The following is a 22,011-nucleotide window of genomic DNA, read 5'->3' as shown; positions in this document are numbered from 1 at the left end:
TACTGCCAAATTCATGGGCAAGATAATAATACAATGGATGATTCTCTAACACAGATGTGTGAATGTCTAGAGAATGTAACTAGCCCCCTTATCTGACTCATCTAAAAAGCCATAAATATTTAAAGAGACAACAAGTATTCTCTCCCAGACTGGCACTTTTTGTAGAGATGAAACTTCAGAAAACACTGTGGTCTATTTAGAACACACAACATGGCGGACACATCATGCTATTATTCGATTAAACAGTGATTCATTTATGGGGTCTACAATAAATATGACAAATGGAGAGGGGCCCTTAGAAAAGTTGTAGAAGGGGACAGAGTGGTCCTCACTCACCCTTCCCGACACTGCAGGAGGGGGAGCCGGAGGAGAGAAGACCAGGCGCAGCAGCTGGGAGGAGCAGCACCCCAGGAGAGTGGACAGGGGAGCTGTAGGAGACCTCCGGAGGAGAGCAGGTCAGTCCCGGGGACCAGGGGCACTGATGAGACAGCTGGGTCGGCAGCGCAGGCAGGCTGGAGCACTGAGGTGCGAAGATGTGCGCACATGGCCGGGAGTCCAAGATGGCGCCAGAGCAGGCAGAGGAGTCCCCATGCGGGAGTGCTGGGACCTGGTAAAGTAGGTCTCCAGAGTCCAGTAGAGGTGATAGGGGCAAGCTTCCCCTTCTTGGTTTTTGTTTTGTTCCCCATATTAGCAGCACCTATATCTGGAAAAGGCAGGTGGCAGGCCGGAACTCTGAGCACACACGTCTTCACACCACTGTGGCCAGACAAGCCCCACAAAAATCTCAAATGTTTTAAACAAATTAGTGTGTTTAAAATCCCTGTATTTTGAAGGCCTATAACTTTTTAATTTTTTCGTATAAGTGGTATGAGGGCTCATTTTTGGATTTATTTTTACATTTATTTTCCAGTCTACACCGTTCACCGTAAGGGATCAATAACATATTTTGATAGTTCAGACAGTTATGCACGCGGCAATACAAAATATGTTTTATTAATTTATTTTATTTACACTTTGATGGGAAAAAGGGATGATTTACATTTTTATTGGGGTTGGGGATTTTTCACATTTTTGTTAAATTTTTTACTTACTTTCTTACACTTTGATAGACCCCATAAGGGACTATTTTTATAGCAATCATTTGATTGCTAATACTGTTCAGTGCTATGCATAGGGCATAGCACTGATCAGTATTATCGTATATCTTCTGCTCTGGTCTGCTCGATCGCAGACCAGAGCAGAAGACCCGAGGAAGGAGGCGGAGGCAGCTGAGGGGACCTGAGCTGAGTCGTTCTGGATCATCGGATCACCGCGGCACTGGGTGATCCGATCATCCAATGTAAGTACTGCGCTGCCGTGATGACCTGATGGCAGCCGGGACCTGCAGTACATGACATAAATGTATGTCATGGTGCGGGAAGTACCACCGCATCATGAAGTACATTTACGTCAATTGTCGTTAAGGGGTTAAAGCGGGGGGGAATCGTGGTTGACAATGTTTTTTTTTTTTCGCTCAGATTCAAATTCATATCACAATTGTGTAAGAATTCTACACAATGAAGCCCTATGTAAATTGTATGAGATCATGTGACTGCAATTGCGCAGTTGCCTGAAAATACTCTAGAGATACAATTTAACCAACACATGATCCAATTTTTTTTTCTTTTTTCTAAATAGTATGGAAAAGCATAACCTTTTCTACCATACATGGTATAAGATTGTCTACTATTTTAAGGAATCCATTCTCGTCCGACTTTACGGTCTGTTAATCCAGCTGTAAAATCGTGATGTGAACCCAGCCTAAAAACATGCACCACTACTCCTCTCCACAGACTTTGATAAATCTCCCCACTGCATGTTTTTGACATGCACCTGGAGGAAACACAGGGAGAATGTACAGACTCCATGCAGAGTTATTGGTCAGGTTTGAATCAAAGACCTTTGCTTCTAACCGATAAACCACCATGCTGCCATTGTTTTTTTTATGGTGTATTTTTGACTCCGTCCCGGAATAACAGAACACAATCTCCAATAACAGAATCTTTTGTGTTTAGCATGCAAATTTGTTTTGGCTAGGCTGAGCAATGGCAGGAATATTCCATTGTGCGTGTGGTGTCTCGAGTTACTGAGGACTGTTCTAGACATGTTCATGTTTTTCAGATCTAGAGAGTCCATTGCATGTATGTTGAGTCTGGTTTTAAGTTACAATGGTCCAGAAAGGATTATTGTATGTTGAAAATATTGTGAACTTAGGCCATTGTAAGTTGAGGGATCACTCTATAAAGAACACCAGGGAGTACCATTATGAGTATGCAAAAGGGACATTGAAACATGGTCTTCCTCTTTCATTACAATGCAGTATGGCTGCATCATTTATGGGGAATCATCATTATAATTTTGACTTGCAACATTGTTGTCATGGTGTCGTCATCTCTATGCCCTCTTGCCTAGATTGGACCATTAAGGACACAGTCAGTTTTCATTGAGTGCTTCAGCACTGTGTAGATAAGATGTTACTATTTGGTCCAAATTTTCTGGAACTTACTGATAGCAATTTTTTCTCATAAGCATATATATAGGGCAGTGTTTCCCAACCAGGGTGTCTCCAGCTGTTGCAAAACTACAACTCCCAGCATGCCTGTACAGATTTCGGCATACTTGGAGTTGTAGTTTTGAAACAGCTGGAGACACCCTGGTGGAGTATCACTGATCTAGGGGGAATCAATACTGAGCTAGGGTCTGGCTGTCCTTTTCCTGCCCATGATCAAAATATGGGCTACTATCTGCAATGAAATCAGGTTGCACTGCCCATACAATTCTATGGAGTGGGAAGGAGCCAAGGGAATAAATGAGAAGATGAAGTGCAGTGGAGAAACACTGACTTTTGCAGGCTTACTGTCTCAGAGTGCTGGATTTACAGGTTAAACTGCTCAGTACTGCTCTGTATTTTTCTGCAACATCTGTAGGTTTGTTACAAAGGAAAGAAAGCAGGGTCCCCTGTTTTTTTGTGTGTATGTAGTGTATTACAGCCATCACAGAGGCTATGCTTCATCCACTGCAGCTAAGTGCAATGAAAGCTGACTAATGCATCCTGCAGGAGATAACCAAGGGGAAAAAAACATATACAGGTTGTATAATTGCCAGAAATAGTGCAACTCCTCATGGTACACACAAGGCAGCTTACCATAACAAGTTACTAGAAATGACAGGTATTTTTCAATATATATGTAAGGCATCTTGCTTCAGTGCATACTTTTATATTAAGAGATGAAGCTTAATTTGACACGTCTGAGTTTCTGAACACTACATGATATATTCTACACCCACACTACCCCTCCTTAGCTCTGCCCACTTTTTACATATGGAAAGATGAACAGCTAGTCCTTTTTATTTATTTATTTCTAAGCACAAGTCACCCCCCAGTAATAGGTAACCCCAACTGCTTGTGCTATTGCTCTGGAATGTTATATTCAGTAAAAACATATGGGTATAGTGGGGAATGGTTACATGCCTTTAGCCTTGTAGCGTGAATGTTACACATACAGTATGTCAATGTTTAGAGCGTAAACTGGTTATATCCATCTTTGATGTATACAGGTAATGTCCTGAACAACGTTGTGCTTTGTGTTGATAGCACTATATTTTGTGGTTAACGATGTAAACATTTTATTCAATCATACATTTTACTTCAGTCGCAGATCAGCTTTCACGGAAAGAGACTGAAGCTTGGACCTGCTATACGGAAGTATAGTTCATGTAAGTACATTTTAAAATCTTTTATTAAATGAGGAAGAAATTTTATTGTGGAAGAAATTTTATTGTTTATCTTTGCATATAGGCACCTATATACAGCCAAGACATGTGGTTATCCGCAGTCCTGCTCCTCAGTATCCAAACATGTGGAACCCTCCTCTGTCTGATCCATATGTTCAAAATGCACCAGTTTTGAGCCCAATGACCCAGTATATGCAGGTAACATTCATCAGACAATTGAAAACAGCGCCTAACAGTAAAGAGCAATGTAATGTACTTCTAATTTCATTAATCTGAGATTGGGGAAGAAAGGCCATGGTTTAGGACTCTGGCATACTACTTACTCATAAGACCAGTTAGGCTATGTTCCCATGGCAGAATTTCTGCACGAAATTATGCATGAAAATTTTGCAATAAATTCTGCAGAAATTAACTGCCCATTCACTTCAATGGAATTCCTGCATCAGAAATTGTTTGAATCGGACAGTGGAATCAAATTGAAGTGTATTGGCTATAAATTCATGCAGAAGTTTCATGTGGAATTACACGGAGAAAATCTGGCATGTGAGCACAGCCTTAAAGTGAAGGATTATCCGGGATTAGGACATCAGTCTGATTTCTTAAAAACAAAAAAAAACGCACCACACCTGTCCTTAGGTTGTGTAAGGTATTGCATCTCGGTTCCATTAAAGTGAATGGAGCCGATTCTATGAGGGAGGCGCTCATCGTTGTGCTTCCTAAACCTGGGAAGGATCCCGTGCTCCCTGGCTCCTATTTCCCTTCTGAATGTCAATATTAAAATTATGGCTAGAGTTCTGGCTACCTGATTGTATGGCATTGTCGGTGCTATCATTCATCCTGACCAAAAGGGGTTTATGCCAGGCAGGGCTACAGATGTAAATGTGAAACGTTTGCAGCTTAACATAGCAGCCGTAGATAGGGGCTTTCCCGCGGGTGTGGCGGTGAGTCTGGATATCTATAAAGCCTTTGACTCAGTTTTGTGGCCCTATCTCTGGGATGTGTTGGGGTTGTTTGGGTTCGGCCCCCGCTTTTGTGCCTGGGTTCGCCTGCTGTATGATAAGCCTAGGGCTCGGATCCGTACTAACCTGGACATTTCGGCCCCATTCTCCCTGGGTCGGGGGACGAAACAGCGGTGCCCACTTTCTCTATTTGCACTTGCGATAGAGCCATGGGCAATTGCCATACGGAGGGACCCGGATATGTGGCATTCCCAGGGGGTCTATTGTAGAAAAGGTTTCCCTTTATGCAGATGATACTCTGGTGTATATGGCAGATGCTGAGGGCTCCTTACAGTCCCTTATGAACTTGCTTACTCACTTTGGGGTAATTTTCGGGCCTGCAGGTTAACTGGGCTAAGTCCTCCCTGATGGCGCTTTCCTCTGGGGTCTCCCTGACGCCCTCTCTTCCAGCTGGGGTGCAGGTGGTTCCTCGTTTTCGATATTTGGGAGTGGAGGTTACTCCATCCCTGCTAGGCTATATGCCTCTTAACTTGGAGCCATTACTGCACTCCACTGTGGAGCGACTGCTCGCGTGGTCTACCCTCTCCCTGGCAGGCAGAAATCAACATCTTTAAAATGATTTACCGCCCTAAGTTTCAGTATCTGTTTCACCTGTCCCCCATCATTCCCCCTAGGAAGTATTTCACCTCGTTATGCAGTGCTCTGGCATCCTTCTATTGGCAGGGAAAGCCTCCCAAACTCGGTCAGGCCCTGCTCCAGGCCCCCAAGCGGCGGGGTGGCTTAGCTGCCCCTGATGTGTATAACTATTTTCTTACCTCTCAGTTGGTCTATGCAGCATGGTGGATTGACCTGGATCTGTCTAACTCTGCGACAGCCCTGGCTTATGGGATCATATGAAGCTCTGACCATTACACTCTACAGGTATCACCCTGGCTCCTCCTTCCCTATTCCTCTGCTAACTATGGATAAGCTTTGGTCCGTGGTGTCGAGTAAATTTCCACTGCCTCTGATATCTCCTAGGGCACCCTTGTGGGTAAACGTTCATCTGTCTCACCTGCATGGGTCACAGGAGGCCAGTACCCAGTTTTGGGGTACTCATGGAGTTAAATTTGTGACCCACTTGTTCTGGGAGGACCAAGTTTTCCTGTCCTTTTGAGGAGATGAGGGAGCGTTATGGCATCCCCGGTTCTGCAATGTTTAAGTATTTTCAGCTAATGCATGCGGTTCAGGCACAGTTTGGCTCTGACGTTTACCCCGGCTTTTTCTGAGGTGGAGCTTCTCTTGGGCACCACGGATCTCTCTAAACCTCTCACCCAGTACTATGCCCTTCTCCAGTCGTTGGGGCCCTGTCCCTTTTCCTTGGCCTTTACTAAATGGGTGGCTGATATCCCGGACTTGTCGGATAGTCAGTGGAAGGAAGTGGAGTGCTCATACTATTCTACTGTTGTCAGTAGCAGGGATATGTTGATCCAATCTAGATATGTTCTGAGGTTGTACTATACCCCTGCTAAGCTTAAACGTTTTGGATTGTCTCCCTCTGACGTTTGTTTTCATTGTTCCTTAGAAGTTGATACCTTTCTGCATGCTGTATGGGATTGTCCTGTTATTGCAGCCTTCTGGAGGGAGGTGATGGGTTTCTGGGGTGACCATTTGTATTTAGCCCTACGGTTTGTCGTTTGTCTATTGGGGGTTATTCATGACTTGATCTCTAGTGCTCACAGCAGATGGTTGTTGATTCGTTTCCTACTGTTTTGTGCCAACAAGGTGGTAGTTATGACTTGGAAGGATACATCCACCCCCCGCTGTCTCGTTGGATAGCCTTGGTGAACAAATATGTTCCATTGTATCAGGCCCTTTGTTAGTCGTCAGTGCCCTAATAAATTTGATATGGTGTGGACCCCTTGGTGGTTGTTAGCAGAGTCGGCTGATCGGCCGGTTGGACTGTCTCAGTAGGTCGCTAGGGGAAATCGCTGCTCGGTCGGGGTCCGTGTGGGGCGTTTCGGATGCCGGGAAGTACGTATGAATGTGTGTCTGGTTGTTTGTCTATGTTGGATCCCTCTCGGGGGCTCGGAGTAGTCTTGCTGATCCCTTTGGTATACCTTCTCTCTTTATTGTTGGTTGCTGAGGTGCGCTGGGACCTTCGGGAGGTGCTGTTCTTTCTGTTTGTTATCTCGCCAGGTTGGCGATGTTTGTTATCGTTATATGCAAAAGTAAATAGACTTTAAAACATTTTTAAAAAAGTGAATGGAGCCAAGTTGTAATACCATAGAACCTGAGAAGGGTGGTGCTGTTTCTGGAGCAAATTAGCTCTAATCTTCAATTATAGCATTGTGGAATTGTGATTCCAGGCCTGTCCTGTTCTCAAATACAAAACATTGCTAAAGATGGAGCTTCTCCACTATGGCTGGTCTATGTATGATTCTTGCATGTAAATTGGAAAGATGGTCATTTAGATTGAAAAAGAGTAATTCTGTTTTAACCCTTTTTGACGCAACCTCTTTTATTTTTGCATTTTCATTTTTTCCTACTTCAGAACTTCAATTTTCCATCTACAGCGCCATATGAGGGCTTGTTTTGTGTGGGACCAATTGTACTATGTAATGACAACACTCATTTACTCATTTTACTTCTAAAAACAATCATAACTGCATGCAAGAAAATGTATACGTTTAAAATTGTCCTCTTCTGACCCCTATAACTTATTTTTCCACGTACAGGGCAGTATTCATTTTTTATGGTATAAAAAGTGACCAAAAATACGCTATTTGGGACTTAGGAATTTTTTTTGCGCGTACGCCATTGACCGTGCGGTTTAACTAACAATATATTTTTATAGTTCGGACATTTACGCATGTGGCGATACGACATGTTTATTTTTATTTGCACAGTTTCTTATGGGAAAAGGGGGTGATTCAAACTTTTATTAGGGAAGGGGTTAAATCATATTTATTAACCTTTTCTTTCCCTTTCTTTTTTTTTTGCAATGTTATAGCCCCTATAGGGGACTATTACGTGGAGTACATTGATTCATTACACTGATCACTGCCTTTGCATTGCAAGGCATTGATCAGTGTTATGGGCGGTTGATTGCTCAAGCCTGGATTTCAGGCTTGGAGCAATCAATCACCGATCGGACGGACAGGAGGCAGGTAAGGCACCCTCCTGTTGCGTTCTAGCTGATCGGGACATAGCGATTTTACCGCGATGGTCCCGATCAACCTGACTGAGCAGCCGGGAAAATTTCACTTCAACTTTGATCGCTGCATCTAAAGAGTTAATGGATGTCTGGCATTAGCCATGGGTCCTGGCTGCTGATAGCTGCCGGGACCTTGCGGGTATGATGCGAGCTCAGCTCCTGAGCTCGCTTCATAATCCTCCCGTGCCGCAGCGCCGTATAAACACAGCGTTTTGCGGCAAGGGGTTACATTTGGTTAATGAGAACAAGGGTGGTGATTCAAATTTTTATTAGGGGATGGGCTTATTTGCCCATAGAGGACTATCTATGCTTCCCTTGTCTGAGGCAATCGATCACTGGCACTGATGCATTCAGGAGGCCTCCTGATTCCATCTTAACTCATCAGATCCCAGTGATTGCGTAGCGGGGGGTCCCATGAGAGCCCCAATCCACTGCATCTGTCCATTTTAGATGCCATTATCAGCTTTAAAAGGGTAACATGAAGAATATCCATTTGATCACCGATGTCCATCATTAGTGGTGAGTCCCGGCTGCTGGTATCACCAGCTCGCTTCATATTCCCAAAAGACATGCTGTAATTTATGTATTTAGAAGGCTGATGTCGTTATGGTATTAACCCCTTAAGAACAGGGGTTTTTCCGTTTTGCACTTTCATTTTTTCCTCCTTTCCTTAAAAATCATAAACCTTTTCATTTTGCACCTAAAAATCCATATTATGGCTTATTTTTTGCGCCACCAATTCTACTTTGTAATGACATCAGTCCTTTTACCCAAAAATCTACGATGAAACGGAAAGAAAAAAATCATTGTGCGACAAAATTCAAGAGAAAACACCATTTTGTAACTTTTGGGGGCTTCCGCTTCTACGCAGTACATTTTTTGTTTAAATTGACACCTTCTCTTTATTCTGTAGGTCCATACAATTAAATTGATACCCTACTTATATAGGTTTGATTTTGTAGTACTTCTGGAAAAAATCATAACTACATGCAGAAAAATTTATACTAAAAATTGTCCTCTTCTGACCCCTATAACATTTTTATTTTTTCGCGTACAGGGCAGTATGAGGGCTCATTTTTTGCGCCGTGATCGTTTTTAGCAGTACCATTTTTGTATTGATCAGACTTTTTGATCGCTTTTTATTCAATTTTTTACGGTATAAAAAGTTACCAAAAATACGCTATTTTGGGAAAAAAAATTGCGCATACGCCATTGACCTTGCCGTTTAATTAACAATATACTTCGGATATTTCCGCAGACGGCAATACCACATATGTTTACTTTTATTAACACATTTTTATTTTTTATTTTTTTTATGGATAAAATTGGTGATTCAAACTTTTATTAGGGAAGGAGTTAAATGATCTTTATTGCCTTTTTTTTCACTTTTTTTTTGCAGTGTTATAGCTCCCATAGGGGGCTATAACGCTGCACACACTAATCTTTTATATTGATCAATGGTTTCTCATAGGAAACCATTGACGATGATTCTGCTGCTTGACTGCTCATGCCTGGATCTCGGGCATTGAGCAGTCATTTGGCGATCAGACACCAGGAGGCAGGTAAGGGGACCCTCCTCGTGTCCTACAGCGGTTCTGGACGCTGCGGTGGTCCCGAACAGCCCACTGAGCTACCCGGGGGTAGTTTAGTTTCACTTTAGACGCTACATATGGAATATTTTCGGCAGGGATTCTTTAGGCTTATGGCTCCTAAAAGGAGAGGAGGTTAATGTAAATACAAAAACAGCTGCAGCATTTGAAGAAGCACTTCTAGCTTTATTTATTAAATTTTTTTTAAGTCAATAAGTAGGGGCCTGATCACTTGGACCCCGACCAATCACAATCATCCTTTAGAATGTAGTTTGCAGTGCATGTGTTTGTGTTGCTGAACTGCTGAAAATAAAGTAAAGTGCTTGCAATCAGTCTCATAGTTAAATAATTCTGAAGCACACAAATTTGACTGGCAATTCATTCAGACATGAGTTCCCAGTTGTCATGATTGGTGGAAATCCCAGAGATCAGACCTTACTGATCAGACACTTGTCACAAATAATCTTTATGTTGATCCTTTGTGTTTGTTTTGAGGTCTGTTTTGTGAATGAGTGTTTATGTTACAGACTTGTCCTTACCCAAGCTCAACACCAGTCGTGTATCACCAAATTCCGTATGGGTGTCACCAACCAGGATATTACCAGGTGTCGTATCTATTTAAAAATGTTTAAATTGGTCTTCTTTCTTCTACTGTTTTTAAAAAATCTAATTCCATTTTTTTTTTTTTAGGTACCACAACAGTGGCCACATGGTGATCAGAGGAGCTTTGTCTGTCCTCAGGTGATGTGACATAACTGCAACGTTCTAGAGCTGGATATATTCTGCTGTCCTGTCACAGCTGAGCTCTAATGGTTCAGACCCCCCCCCCCCCCCCCCCCCCCCCTTCATGATTGGTGGTGATCCAGCGGTCGGACCCTCAGAAGACTTGTCACTGTGGAAAAACACTTTTAAATGTGAACTCTGTCTGATCTCCTGTCCAGTGCCCCAGCTCTACTTATGCACGGAGCGGTGGTAGTCACACCCCCTCTATTCATCTCTATAGGAGAGGTGGAGATACACACAAGCGCTGTATCTCCGACTCTCTTAGAGATGCATAGAGGGGCAGGTGGACCACCGCTTGGGACGTGAGAAGAGCCGGGGCACCAGGCAGGAGATCACGGGGGTCCCAGCGTTTGGATCCCCACGATCAAATTTCCTATCCTGTGGATAGGTGATATTAAGTTAAGTAGTAGAGTTCCTCTTTAAAAAATGCTTTTTTTTTTTTTTGTTGCCACCTGTAAGTCAGTACTGGGACCATTGTGTGATGGACACACAGGTCCCAATGCATGTGCCCATTAACTCCACTACAGTGCCGTTCTCTTCTTTCTTCACTGTGTGCCAGAGACAGGCCGCTGCTATTCAGTAGAGGCAGAGAGCTTGCTCGCTTCCTGGCCACGTCCATCAGATTGTTGGTGGCAGCAAAGAAAAGCGTTTTTTGTGGTGAATAACAAAAGTAAAAGGGAGGCTGGATTACTATTCTACACACAATACACAGACTGTGGTTGTTATATGCGCCAAACTTGACAGTTGCGCTTTTACTTTGGCACAGGAATATTTGGGCTAATACATGAAAAGGTAGGTTGGTTTGCAGGTTTGTTCAACTGCAAATTACTTAAAATTCTGTACTGTAAATTGCATGCATTGCAGCAGTAGTGACCTCTGGGCAATCAGCTTTTGCCTTAAGTGACTCTAATTGGCTGTTGGAGATTCAAGAGGTCTGCACTTATTGGATGAGATCACTTGGCCAATTGGGTATATATTGGTCATGAACCATGCCTATACTGTACATTGACTGAATATTCCAGTCAGTCACATTGGTCAGTTATAGCTGATCAGTCTAAACTCACTGCTGCTGGAGCATTCCCTGACACTTGCCAGAGACATTGCAAGTTAAAGGCCATCATTGAGCAAGGAGGGGTACTTAATATATATACAAAACTATATCATATTTAAAAAATTTTATTTATTCATTTTTAACAGACTTTAACATGGAACGGTTTTAACGATACAGAAATGGCTAGCAATGAGTTTGTGCCTCCAGAGGCCTACAACCAAGAGCAAAATGTATCTCCTGTTTCGACAAGTCCACGCAAGGTAACCTTGATGATTTGTACAGAGTAGACAAATGGCATAAAAAGGGAATCCATAATTATATGCTTTATTTTAGGATTAGGACTGTTTACACTGCTTCTCTGCGTTTTTTTTCCTCGTATTTACAGAAGTGTTTCCTAAACAAGGAGCCTCCAGCTGTTGCAAACTACAACTTCCAGCATGCCCCGGCAGTCAATAAATGTGGGCATGCTTGTCCTTTAGGCTTTCTGTTTGGGAAAGACTGATTAAGGGTAGGTTCACATGTGCATATTTTTCGCTGCAGATCTGCTGTAGCAGATGTTGCTACCCATTGAAGTCACTTGGCAGCAAAATCTGAAGCAAATCTGCAGCAAAAAACACACTGGTACATTCACACAGGTGTATTTCCTTACAAACTTGCAGCTTGATTCCCCCTGAGAGTTTAAAAGGGGGAGTGGTCTCAGCTTGCTGTCTGCAGGAAATTTTTGCCAGCGGAATCTGCTGCAGACCCCATTGAAGTCAATAGGCTCTGCAGTGGATTTTCAACAGCAAAAATCTGCTGTAGACAGTCCGCGGAGATCCCGCCCTTTTCAAACTCTCAGCGGGAAACACTCACACAATTATCTCTAGGGTTTACAGAAAATGGTCCAAAAAGAAACTGTACAGCGAGTTGTGTGAAAGAAAATGCCTTTTTTTTAGATAAGAGGAGAATGGACCAACTGGTTAGAGATGACAAAAAGGTGACAGCAACTTAACTGTAACGACTGGTTATTTAACCCCTTGGTGTCACGAAGGGTGCATGGAGTGGGCTCCAGGCGCAAGCCTGCTTCATACCCCTGGCAGCCCTCAGCTGATTCTTGTTGCTGGGGGCCGCTGCTAATAGCCAGCATGCATCGATTGCTACGGCCGGCTATTAACCCTTTAGATCGTCGCTGTTGAAGCGGACAGCGGCGTCTAAGGGGACTTTCAATCTGTCACCGGTGATCTAGTGCAGTGGATCGCCCCCCTGCAGCGCAATCGCGGGTGGGTGATCCACTTTGGAGGTAGCTAGAGGGCTAACCTCTCCTTCTGTCCGGCTCTGCATTTGATAGAGCCTGGATTGACCAGGCTCTACCAAATGAGCGCAGAAAACACATATCAATGTAGTTGTATGGAACTACATTGATCTGTATGAGGAATCTAATGATTCCTCCTAAAAATCCCCTAAGTGACCAATAAAGTGTTTAAAAAAAAAAAAATCCATTCACCCCTTCTATATTAATAGTTCAAATCAACCCCTTTTCCCATTTTCCATATAAAAAAAACATGTTAACAAAATAAAAATGAACATATTAGGTATCAGGGTGTGCTTAATTGTTCAAACTATTAGAATATAACATTATTTATCCTGTATGGTGAACAACTTAAAATTTTTTTTCGATCACGTCACATCCCAGAATAAAAAATAAGTAAAAAGCGGTGAGAAGTCAGATCAATACCACAATGGTACCTATAAAAACAGATTACAGTGCAACAAAATGAGCCCTCGTACAGCTAGGTATTCAAAAAAAATAAGTTGCAGGAGTCAGAAGAGGAACATTTTATGCATACTAATTTTTGTACAAAAAGTTATGATTTTTTTTAAATGTATATAAATAGGGTATTGTTTTAGTAGCATGGACCTACAGAATAGAGAGAATGTCATTTTCTCGAGCGCTTCATTGGGGGACACAGGACCATGGGTGCTGCTTGCTGCTAGGAGGCTGATACCCTGCAAAAAAAACAAAAGAAAGGCTGCTCCTCCCAGCATGATATACCTGGCTCTGAGCAACTCAGTTTTAGCTTAGTGTCAGCAGGAGGCAGACACAGGTCTGGAGTTCTCCAGAACTGGTCTTACTACTTTAGTTTTTTTCCTAGTCTGTGTCTAGTTAGAAATTTTTCTCCTTTATTATTTTTTCTAGCGTGGGGCGACAGGAGCATGGCGCTGCCTGATGACCTGTGAGCCAGTGGCACAGTGCATTGCTGGCTGGGCCGTTAACCCCTCCTCGCCATCAACCAGTGCTGGGTGGTGTACCCTGGGTCCCCCATTTTGCCCCTGTTTGCCAGCTGGGTCTGGCTTAAGGCAAGTGGCCCTAGATGGTCGAAGACTTCAGGGGTGAGTATGTTCTCTGCAGTGAGTACTCTTTCTGTGCGCACGGCTCCTGTGTGCTTTCACAGGAAACGCGTCCCGGTGTCGCCTGTTTCCTCTGTCCTGGCTGCGGGCAGTGAGAGCGATGTTCTCCGCGGCTCAGACCTGCCGGTGGCTCCGCTGATGTTCCGGCGGCGCCTTTCCCTGAGCGCTCTGCGCTGCGGCCACGCTACAATGTGTGCCCTAACACTAATTGAGCCCGCGGCTCAGGCCTAGTCATAAGCTCCGCCCACTATTCGGCGCAGCATCGTGCGCCCGGGCTTCTGGGAGCACCTCTCATCTGTCAGCGCGTGCTCCGGGTGCACGACTTATCCTATCCTGGAGGAGCGTGTGCTGCAGGGGGGTACATTTCTCCCCCCCCTTCTTCACTCATGGGGCTACAGCACGCTACTGGGGTCAGCTGGCCCCTCCCTCCCTTTTCCTGCTTGGCGTGGACCTTATTGCATTCACAGTCCTTCCCTGCAGAGCCTGTCCAGCAGCCTCTCTGCAGGCCACCCTGCTGCTGTCTGCTCCAGCTGTACCTGCAAGACCTGCTTCTCTCCGGACACAGGAACCTGGGTGAGATCACTCCTTGTCTGTCTGGTTGTCTGACTTACTAGTGCCCTCTACTCTCCGGCAAGCAGCTCCTGTTCTAGCCACTTATTATTCCTGCTCAGGCTGTAGAACCAAAATACCAGGTGGTTCCTCTGAACTTACCTTCCCACCCTGTGCGTCCCTGCGGCCCAGTCTTCCCCTGGCTACAATGCAGGATGGTCCGCCGGATGGCGGGAGGTCTGATCCCGCCCCTGAGTGGGTCTCCACTCTCTCCCAGACTATCTCAGACTTGGCCAGGGTCTCCAAGGAGGGGGTTTCCGCTTTGGGGCAGTCCTCCTTACGTTCGTCTCCCTGGGAGACTAAGGTAGGTCCCGCCCTCCCGCTGTTCTCTAATGCCCTCCCGCGGTGCCGCTTGTTTAAACCAGAGCCCGCCGCAATGCGGGATTGTTTTGCTGTGGCAGGCGACACCCAGGTAGCTACCCCCAGCACGACTCGTCCACACAGGTAGCTGGGAGGTGGCGTGGCACAGGAGACTGGCAGGACGTGGCAAGATGGCAGTAGGTCAGGGCAGGTAATACAGGTGCGCAGGGTAGGTAAGGTAGCATGGAACAGGTACATGGTAAGAGGGACACAGGACTTTCACTAAGGCACTAGGCAACCAAAGATCCGGCAGGGAACCCAGGGAGGAGCTGATATTTAAGGAAGGGACAGGTGTAGACACTTGATTGAGCACTGGCCCTTTAAGTGAAAGAGCTTCTGGTGCGCGTGCCGGGGCTGCGAGGACACTGAGAGGTGGAAGATGAGGGAGATGAGTGACGGGCTGAGATTCGCATGCAGGTGCGTCCCGCGATGCGAATCCCAGCCCCGCCGGCAGCGGGGACAAAAGCAGAAGAGCGCTCACGGCCCGCGTGTAAGGCCGGAGCGCAGGTGTTACATTCAGGATGCTTGGGTTCGAGAAGTCTTATCCCAGGGCTATCAAATAGAATTTTCTTCTATTCCCCAGGATCGTTTTTTCCAATCCCGCCCCCCTTGCTTTCCCGCTCTTGCTGCAGCTTTTTCAGGTGGCCCTTCACACCCTTTCTGTCCCAGGGTGTGATCGTGCCGGTCCCTCCTCGGGAACCTTTTTTGAGTTTCTACTCCAATCTCTTCGTAGTTCCCAAGACGGACAGCACTGTCCATCCCATTCTTGATTTGAAACTTCTAAACAGTCATGTACAACTACAGCGTTTCCGGATGGAATCCCTGCGGTTAGTGATCGCCGCCACGGATTCAAGGGGAGTTCATCTCTTTCGTGGACATACGGGATGCCTACTTACACATTCTGATCTTTCCGGCCCACCAGCAGTTTCTGCTGTTTGCTGTCCCTGCGGGTCATTTTCAGTTTGTTGCCCTACCCTTCGGACTGGCAACTGCTCCCCGAGTCTTCACCAAGACGCTGGCGGAAGTGGCGGCTCTCCTCCACTCTTGGGGCGTCTCGGTCCTCCCCTATTTGGATGACCTACTCATCAAGGTGCCCTCCCTGGAACAGAATTGGGTCAGCCTCAACATTACTCGGCAGACCCTCTCCAGTTTCGGTTGGATCATCAACCGCGCAAAATCCAACCTGTTCCCATCCCAATCTCTGACTTTTCTCTGGATCCTCTTTGACACGGCGGCAGCCTGTCTTACTCTTCCGGAAGACAAGCTCCAGGAGTTGTTGTCGAGGATTCGCTTGCTTCGGCGGCCAGGTCTGGTTCCCGTCCGTGCCTACATTTTGGTCCTGGGCAAGATGGTGGCCTCCATGGAGCCAGTCCCATTTGCCCAATTTCGGTACCATCCTCTCCAGTGGGCCATCCTCTCTGTGGGACAAATCCTCCTTGCCAGAGTGGCACCCGCAGCTCAGCGGCCATGAAGGAAGCATCGAAGATCCTCTCTTGGGCGGAACTTCACGTTCCAGCCATATCGGACGAGTGGTCCCTTCACCCGGAGGTCATGACTCAGATCTGTCGCCGCTGGTTAACTCCAGACATGGATCTCTTCGCGCCCCGCTGGAACAGGAAAGTCCTTCGCTTTGTCTCCAGGTCGTGGGATCCCCTGGCTCTGGCGGTAGAAGCTCTCGTGGTCCCCCCCGGCTCTGGCGGTAGAAGCTCTCGTGGTCCCCCCCTTCACTCTGCCCTACCTCTTTCCTCCGCTTCCACTTCTTCCAAGGGTCGTCAGGAAGCTCAAGTCCGAGGGGGTCTCAGCCTTTCTGATAGCCCAGGACTGGCCTCGTCGCGTGTGGTACGCCAATGTGGTTATTCTCGTGGTTTACGTACCCTTCCGTCTTCTGGATCGTCCCAACCTCCTCTCCAAAGGAACCCTCTGCCACCCTAATTTACTTCTGCTGTGTTTGACAGTGTGGCAGGAGAGACCGGGGTTATGAGGGCTCATGGTTTCTCTTCCCGTTTGATCCGGACCATGCTCCGTGCTCGGAAGCCCTCGGAAGCCTGCATTTACCACGGTACCTGGCGGGCCTATTGTACTCATTCTCTCTCTCCCACCTCGTTTTCCTTGCCTAACCTCATGTCCTTTTTGCGATTGGGACTGGAGACGCGTCTTTCCCTCAGTTCCATCAAAGGGTAGGTTTCGGCACTTTGGGTTCTCTCCCAATGCCCTCTTGCGTCCGTGGCTCACGAGGTTCCTCCGTTCCAGTCCCCCACTGCTCCTTGAGACCTCAACCTTGTTCTGGATACTCTGCAGGGTTTTCCGTTTGAGCCTCTTGGTCAGGTCTCTCTTCGCTTCCTTTCCTGGAAGGTAGCCTTCCTTGTTGTGGTTACGTCCCTTTGCCCTGTGTCGGAATTGGCCACCTTCTCTTGCCGTTCCCCTTTTCTGGTGCTTCACCAAGACAAGACGGTCCTTTTGGCCTGGGCCCTCCTTTCAGCCCAAGGTTGTTTCTTCATTTCACTTGAACAAAGAGAGTGTGTTACCTTCCTTCTGCCCGTCCCCTTCTCATCCATGGGAGCGCTGGCTTCATAAGCTGGACTTGGTTTGAGCGGTTCGGACTTATTTGTCAGTTACTTCCTTCTTCACTTTTCTCTCTCATCTCAATCTGTCCTTGTTCTTCCTGAGGGACGGCGCGGTGGGTGCATCTTGGGCGGTCAGCCATGGGGCCTCGGGTTTGCAAGGCGGCGACTTCGTCGTCTCTGCATACCTTTGCCAAGTTTTACCGTGTTCATACTTTTGCTTCCTCCGACGCAGGCCTTGCCGCAGGTTTCTGCAGGTGGCAGTTCAGTCATCTGCCTGAGTTCTGTTCTGGCTGGGATGTTAGTCTATCCCTCCCCAGGGACTGCTTTAGGATGTCCTGTGTCCCCCAATGAATTGCTCGAGAAAAGTAGATTTTTGGACTTACCGTAAAATCTCTTTCTCGGAGCTTCTACAGGGGGACACAGCACCCACCCATTGATTTGTTTGTTGCCAGCCATTTTCCGCCACTGTGGTGCGGGGGTGTTTTTTTTTGCGGTTGGTTCCCTTTTGTCTGGGTTTTTTTGTTCGGACTGTTCCTCTCTTGGTGGGTTCTCCTGCTTTGGGACTAAACTGAGTTGCTCAGAGCCAGGAGGTGGGTATATCCTGCTGGGAGGAGCAGACTTTCTTTAGTTTTTTTTGCCTGATGTCAGCCACCTAGCGACAAGCAGCATATACCCATGGTCCTGTGTCCCCCAATAGAAGCTCTGAGAAAAAGATTTTACGGTGCGTCCAAAGAATCTACTTTTTACCGTAAAGTGCACTGCGTAGAATCAGAAGCCCTCAAAAGTTTCAAAATAGCTTTTTTTTTATATTTATTTATTTATTTATTTATTTATTTTCATTGTACCCTACAAATAGTTTTTTTTTTCACTGTAAATTTGGTAGTAAAACACAAAGTATAATTTGTGGCACAAAAAGCAAGCCCTCAAATGGGTCTGTAGGTGGAAAAATTAAAGTTATATGGCTGTTAGAAGGCATGGAGGAAAAAAAATTATTTGTCCCTGGTTAAGATGCAGAATACTGTTTCTAAACACAAACTCATTGAACCTTGAAGTAGATGAGCTACAGCAGAAGGACAACCTGTCATGTCATTAGAACAAGAAACTGAGGCTACGGTTTGCACGGACTCACAATAATTGGACAACAGAAGACTTAAACAATAGCTAGTAGGGGTGTGAATCGCCAAGAATTTGGCGATTCGATTCGAATCGCGATACCAGTGTGGCGATTCGATATATCGCGATACCGTCTAGGTGACGATACATCGCGATATATCGCCCACCTGGGAGCACTCATAGATCCCAATAGACGCCGCTGTCAGCTTTGACAGCGGCGATCTAGTACTCCGGTGCTCACTTTTCTCATGTTATCCCGTCCGGGCTACAAAATAAAATAAAACGCACTTTATCTTACCTGCCAACGAGCCCGCGGAGCTCCGGTACAGGTGTTCGGTCCCCGGGCTGTATTCTTACTTCCTGTTAGTCCCACGTCACATGGAGCTTCAGCCTATCACCAGCGGAGGCGGGACATCGCTGCGGCTGGTGATAGGCTGAAGCTCCATGTGACGTGCCGGACTAACAGGAAGTAAGAAGAATACAGCCCGGGGACCCAACACCTGTACCGGAGCTCCGCGGGCTCGTTGGCAGGTAAGAAAAGTGCGTTTTATTAAAAATTCCACATCCCTAAAAGAATCGATTCAAAAATATTTTGAATCGATTCTATATCGGCAAATGAAAAATCGCGATTATCGCGAGAATCGATTTTTTCTTACATCCCTAATAGCTAGAATGTTTAGCTGTGACATTCAGATGGCAGTGTCAGAATTTGGCATAAAGAACACAAAAGCATGGATCCATCCTTCCTTGTATGAACGGTTCACACAACAGTGGTGGTGTAGCAGGTTCCCCCATTTTCAGGGCACAGCATACCATCTGCAACAGCCCTCCTGTTGCCTACTAGGTGTAACTACACAGCAGTAAAGGTCCTACTTCAATGACTGTATTCCAAGCACGCACTGCCCCCTGTGTTTGACACCCCCCATGGGCAGGGATAAGTACCTAATTTCCATTATCTAGGTTGGGCCGTGGTAGTGCAAGTTTCCAGGTTACTGTCCCCAGCAATGAATGAAAGTCAAACAGATTGCAGATGACCTCAATGCCTGTTCACAGTGCCTCGTCCTCTGTTTTGCCCTGAAGAGAGCAGGAGATTTTAGAAAGCCAGGAGCATCAGGCTGGCATCCCCTTTCACAACATCCAGCTTATACTAAAGCTTATACACAGCCACTGTAAAGTCATTCAGGCCTCCCTACAGCTTCTGCAAATAACAACTCTCAGAAGCAGCAACACAAACATCGGGCACACTAACAGTTCCTGCTGCTGGGTGATAGCCAGGGCACCAGGATTCTTGCCTAGTACTGTGGAGTGGCGTGATCTGTTAATCTGAAGAAGGGGTTTGTGTACCCTGAAACGTGTTATTGCTGTTTTATACCAGTAAACCTGAACTTTAATTCACTTCCATGATTCGGTTGTGAGATTCCTCTGGACACCTGGACAGCAAAACTTTCGTGCCAGAAACATGGGGGGATGGGGGGGGGGGGGGGGGACGTCTTCACTAATTCTGAGTCATTCACTTTTCTCTCTCATCTCAATCTGTCCTGGGTCATCATCAATACCTTTCCCGACCACAGCTCCACAAACATTTTCGGCTCCTTGCTATTTTTGCGTTTTTGTTTTTCTTCTCGCCTTTTTAGAAATAACACTTATTTTCCCTATCGCCCACAACGGCACCCTTGGAGAGACTGCCTCCTCAGGACAGGAACAGGAACCAATTTGCATGTAAGGATGGAGCCGGCCCCTTTTTCCCAGTTCTGTTTCCTGTCCTGCGGAGGGGATCTCCATTCTATGGAAGAAAGTAATAATTTAAGGATGGGGACTGTGGGAGCCCCAGTTAAACAGGGTACCTCTGCAGCGTAAGTCCTTGTTCAGGAGGCCGTACTGCAAGCCTGGTGCACTGCTCCCCACCTGTGCATAGAAGAGCAGATGGGTTTTTGAGAAAGACATGGGGAAGCTACTGCAAGGTCTTTTAAGCCTATCTATGCAACAACTTCTGTGGCAAGATCCCTCAGGGTTTGGATTGATCATCTGGGAGAAAAAAAATCGAAAACAGTACCCCAAGGGATCAACATTTTGCGTCTATACCTACACTCGCAGCTGCAGTGGACTTTATTTCTGACGCCTCAGCGGATTCATTGAGGCTTTCAGCTAGAGCTTCAGCTTTATCAAACTCAGCCAGGAGAACTCTTTGGCTGAAGGAGTGGAAGGGAGACGTCACATCCAAATCAAAGTTGTGCGCTGTTCCAGGTGAAGGAAATTATTTATTTGGCAAAGCATTGGACCAGGTCCTTGAGAAAAACCTAGATAGGATGAAAAAGCTTCCCTTCAGTCAGTTCCTTTTCCCAATAGAAAACCCTTTCGGGGGAGGGGGGACTTTAGTAGAGGGTCATTTAAATCCAAGGATTATAGAGGCCAGAGAAAGGGCAGGTGATTTTTGTTTACACCCCTGACTCAGCAAAAAAAACGGTAAGCAATGACTGGAGGTTCCGGTGGGAGGCAGGTTATCCCGCTTCTATTCTCAGTTGGAGAAGATATCTGCAAGCCACTGGGTCCTTTTCACAATAAAGCATGGTTTGAAAATTACCTTTTCATGTCTTCCAGCCTTCAGATTTGTTATTACAGATCTCTGCCCACATCCAGAAAAGCAGGTTGCACTCAAGAAAGAAGCTTTTTCCCTTATAGACAAGAAGGTTCGGACTCAGGTTCTGGAACAAAAGAGTAGTCAGGGATTTTGCTCTACACTGTTTTTGGTAAGCAAGCCAAATGGCTCTTTGCGTACCATAATAAACTTAAAGTTGCTGAATTGCTTCTTGAGATACGACAGGTTTCGCATGGAGACAATTCACTCAGCAATCCTGGACCTGATCCAGAACGGTTACATGATCAGTCTGGATTTAAAGGACTCTTACTACCATCTCCCGATTTTTCAGGATCATTAGAAATACCTCAGGGTGGCCGTAGTGGTAGGGGGATCCCTGATGCATCTGCAATTTCAGGCTCTTCCTTTTGGTCTCTCCAAGGCTCTTCACGAAGCTCTTCAGGGAGCAGGATGTCGTTGTTGTTACTTATTTGGACGACTTCCTGATTGTTTCCGACTCAAGGGAGCTCCTGTTAAAGCAGGTCCAGATAGTACAGGACATTTTGGTAAAATTGGGTCTGGAAGTGAATCTAGATAAATCCCACCTTATTCCATCTCAGACATGTACCTTATTAGGGATAGGTCTGAATTTGAGCCGCCTTTCTCCCCCGCCCTAGGTAAACCTGGTTCAGGAGAGGGTGTCCCTTCTAATAATACAGCAGGTTCAGGTTTCGGTCAGACAGGCTATGTCTGTTCTATGTCTTCTCACCTCATGCATTCCGGCAGTCCATTGGGCCCAGTATCAAACCACGAAACTTCAGGAGCACATTTTCTCCCGATGGGACAAGTCTGAGGACTCCTTAGACAACCTGATAGTCATCCCTCCCCCGAAAAAAAGATTACTTTCTTAGAGGCAACATCTAGAGAACCTTCAGAGGGGAGTTCCTAGGGTGAGGAAGAGAGAATTTATCCCCCCCAGCCACTAGGGGGGGGGGAGATTTTGAAATTGCATAAAATACTGCTTATAATTTCCTCATGTTCCGGGATTCT

At 46.0% G+C, this 22,011-nt stretch overlaps 1 protein-coding gene across 1 annotated transcript in view; it reads left to right on the top strand.

The window, feature by feature from the left end:
- The window catches only part of DAZL (deleted in azoospermia like), a 92,638-nt gene that overhangs the window by 57,433 nt on the left and 13,194 nt on the right, over positions 1-22,011 (top strand). The window contains exons 5-9 of the mRNA XM_056519925.1: positions 3,693-3,756; positions 3,839-3,972; positions 10,046-10,123; positions 10,209-10,259; positions 11,499-11,612. Coding sequence (XP_056375900.1) covers positions 3,693-3,756; positions 3,839-3,972; positions 10,046-10,123; positions 10,209-10,259; positions 11,499-11,612 — 441 coding nt within the window. The remainder of the gene's footprint in view (positions 1-3,692; positions 3,757-3,838; positions 3,973-10,045; positions 10,124-10,208; positions 10,260-11,498; positions 11,613-22,011) is intronic.

The sequence above is a fragment of the Hyla sarda genome, chromosome 5 (genome assembly GCF_029499605.1).
Source record: "Hyla sarda isolate aHylSar1 chromosome 5, aHylSar1.hap1, whole genome shotgun sequence".
In the NCBI taxonomy this organism is placed as follows: Eukaryota; Metazoa; Chordata; class Amphibia; order Anura; family Hylidae; genus Hyla; species Hyla sarda.
This window is presented reverse-complemented; position numbering and strand designations above follow the sequence as displayed.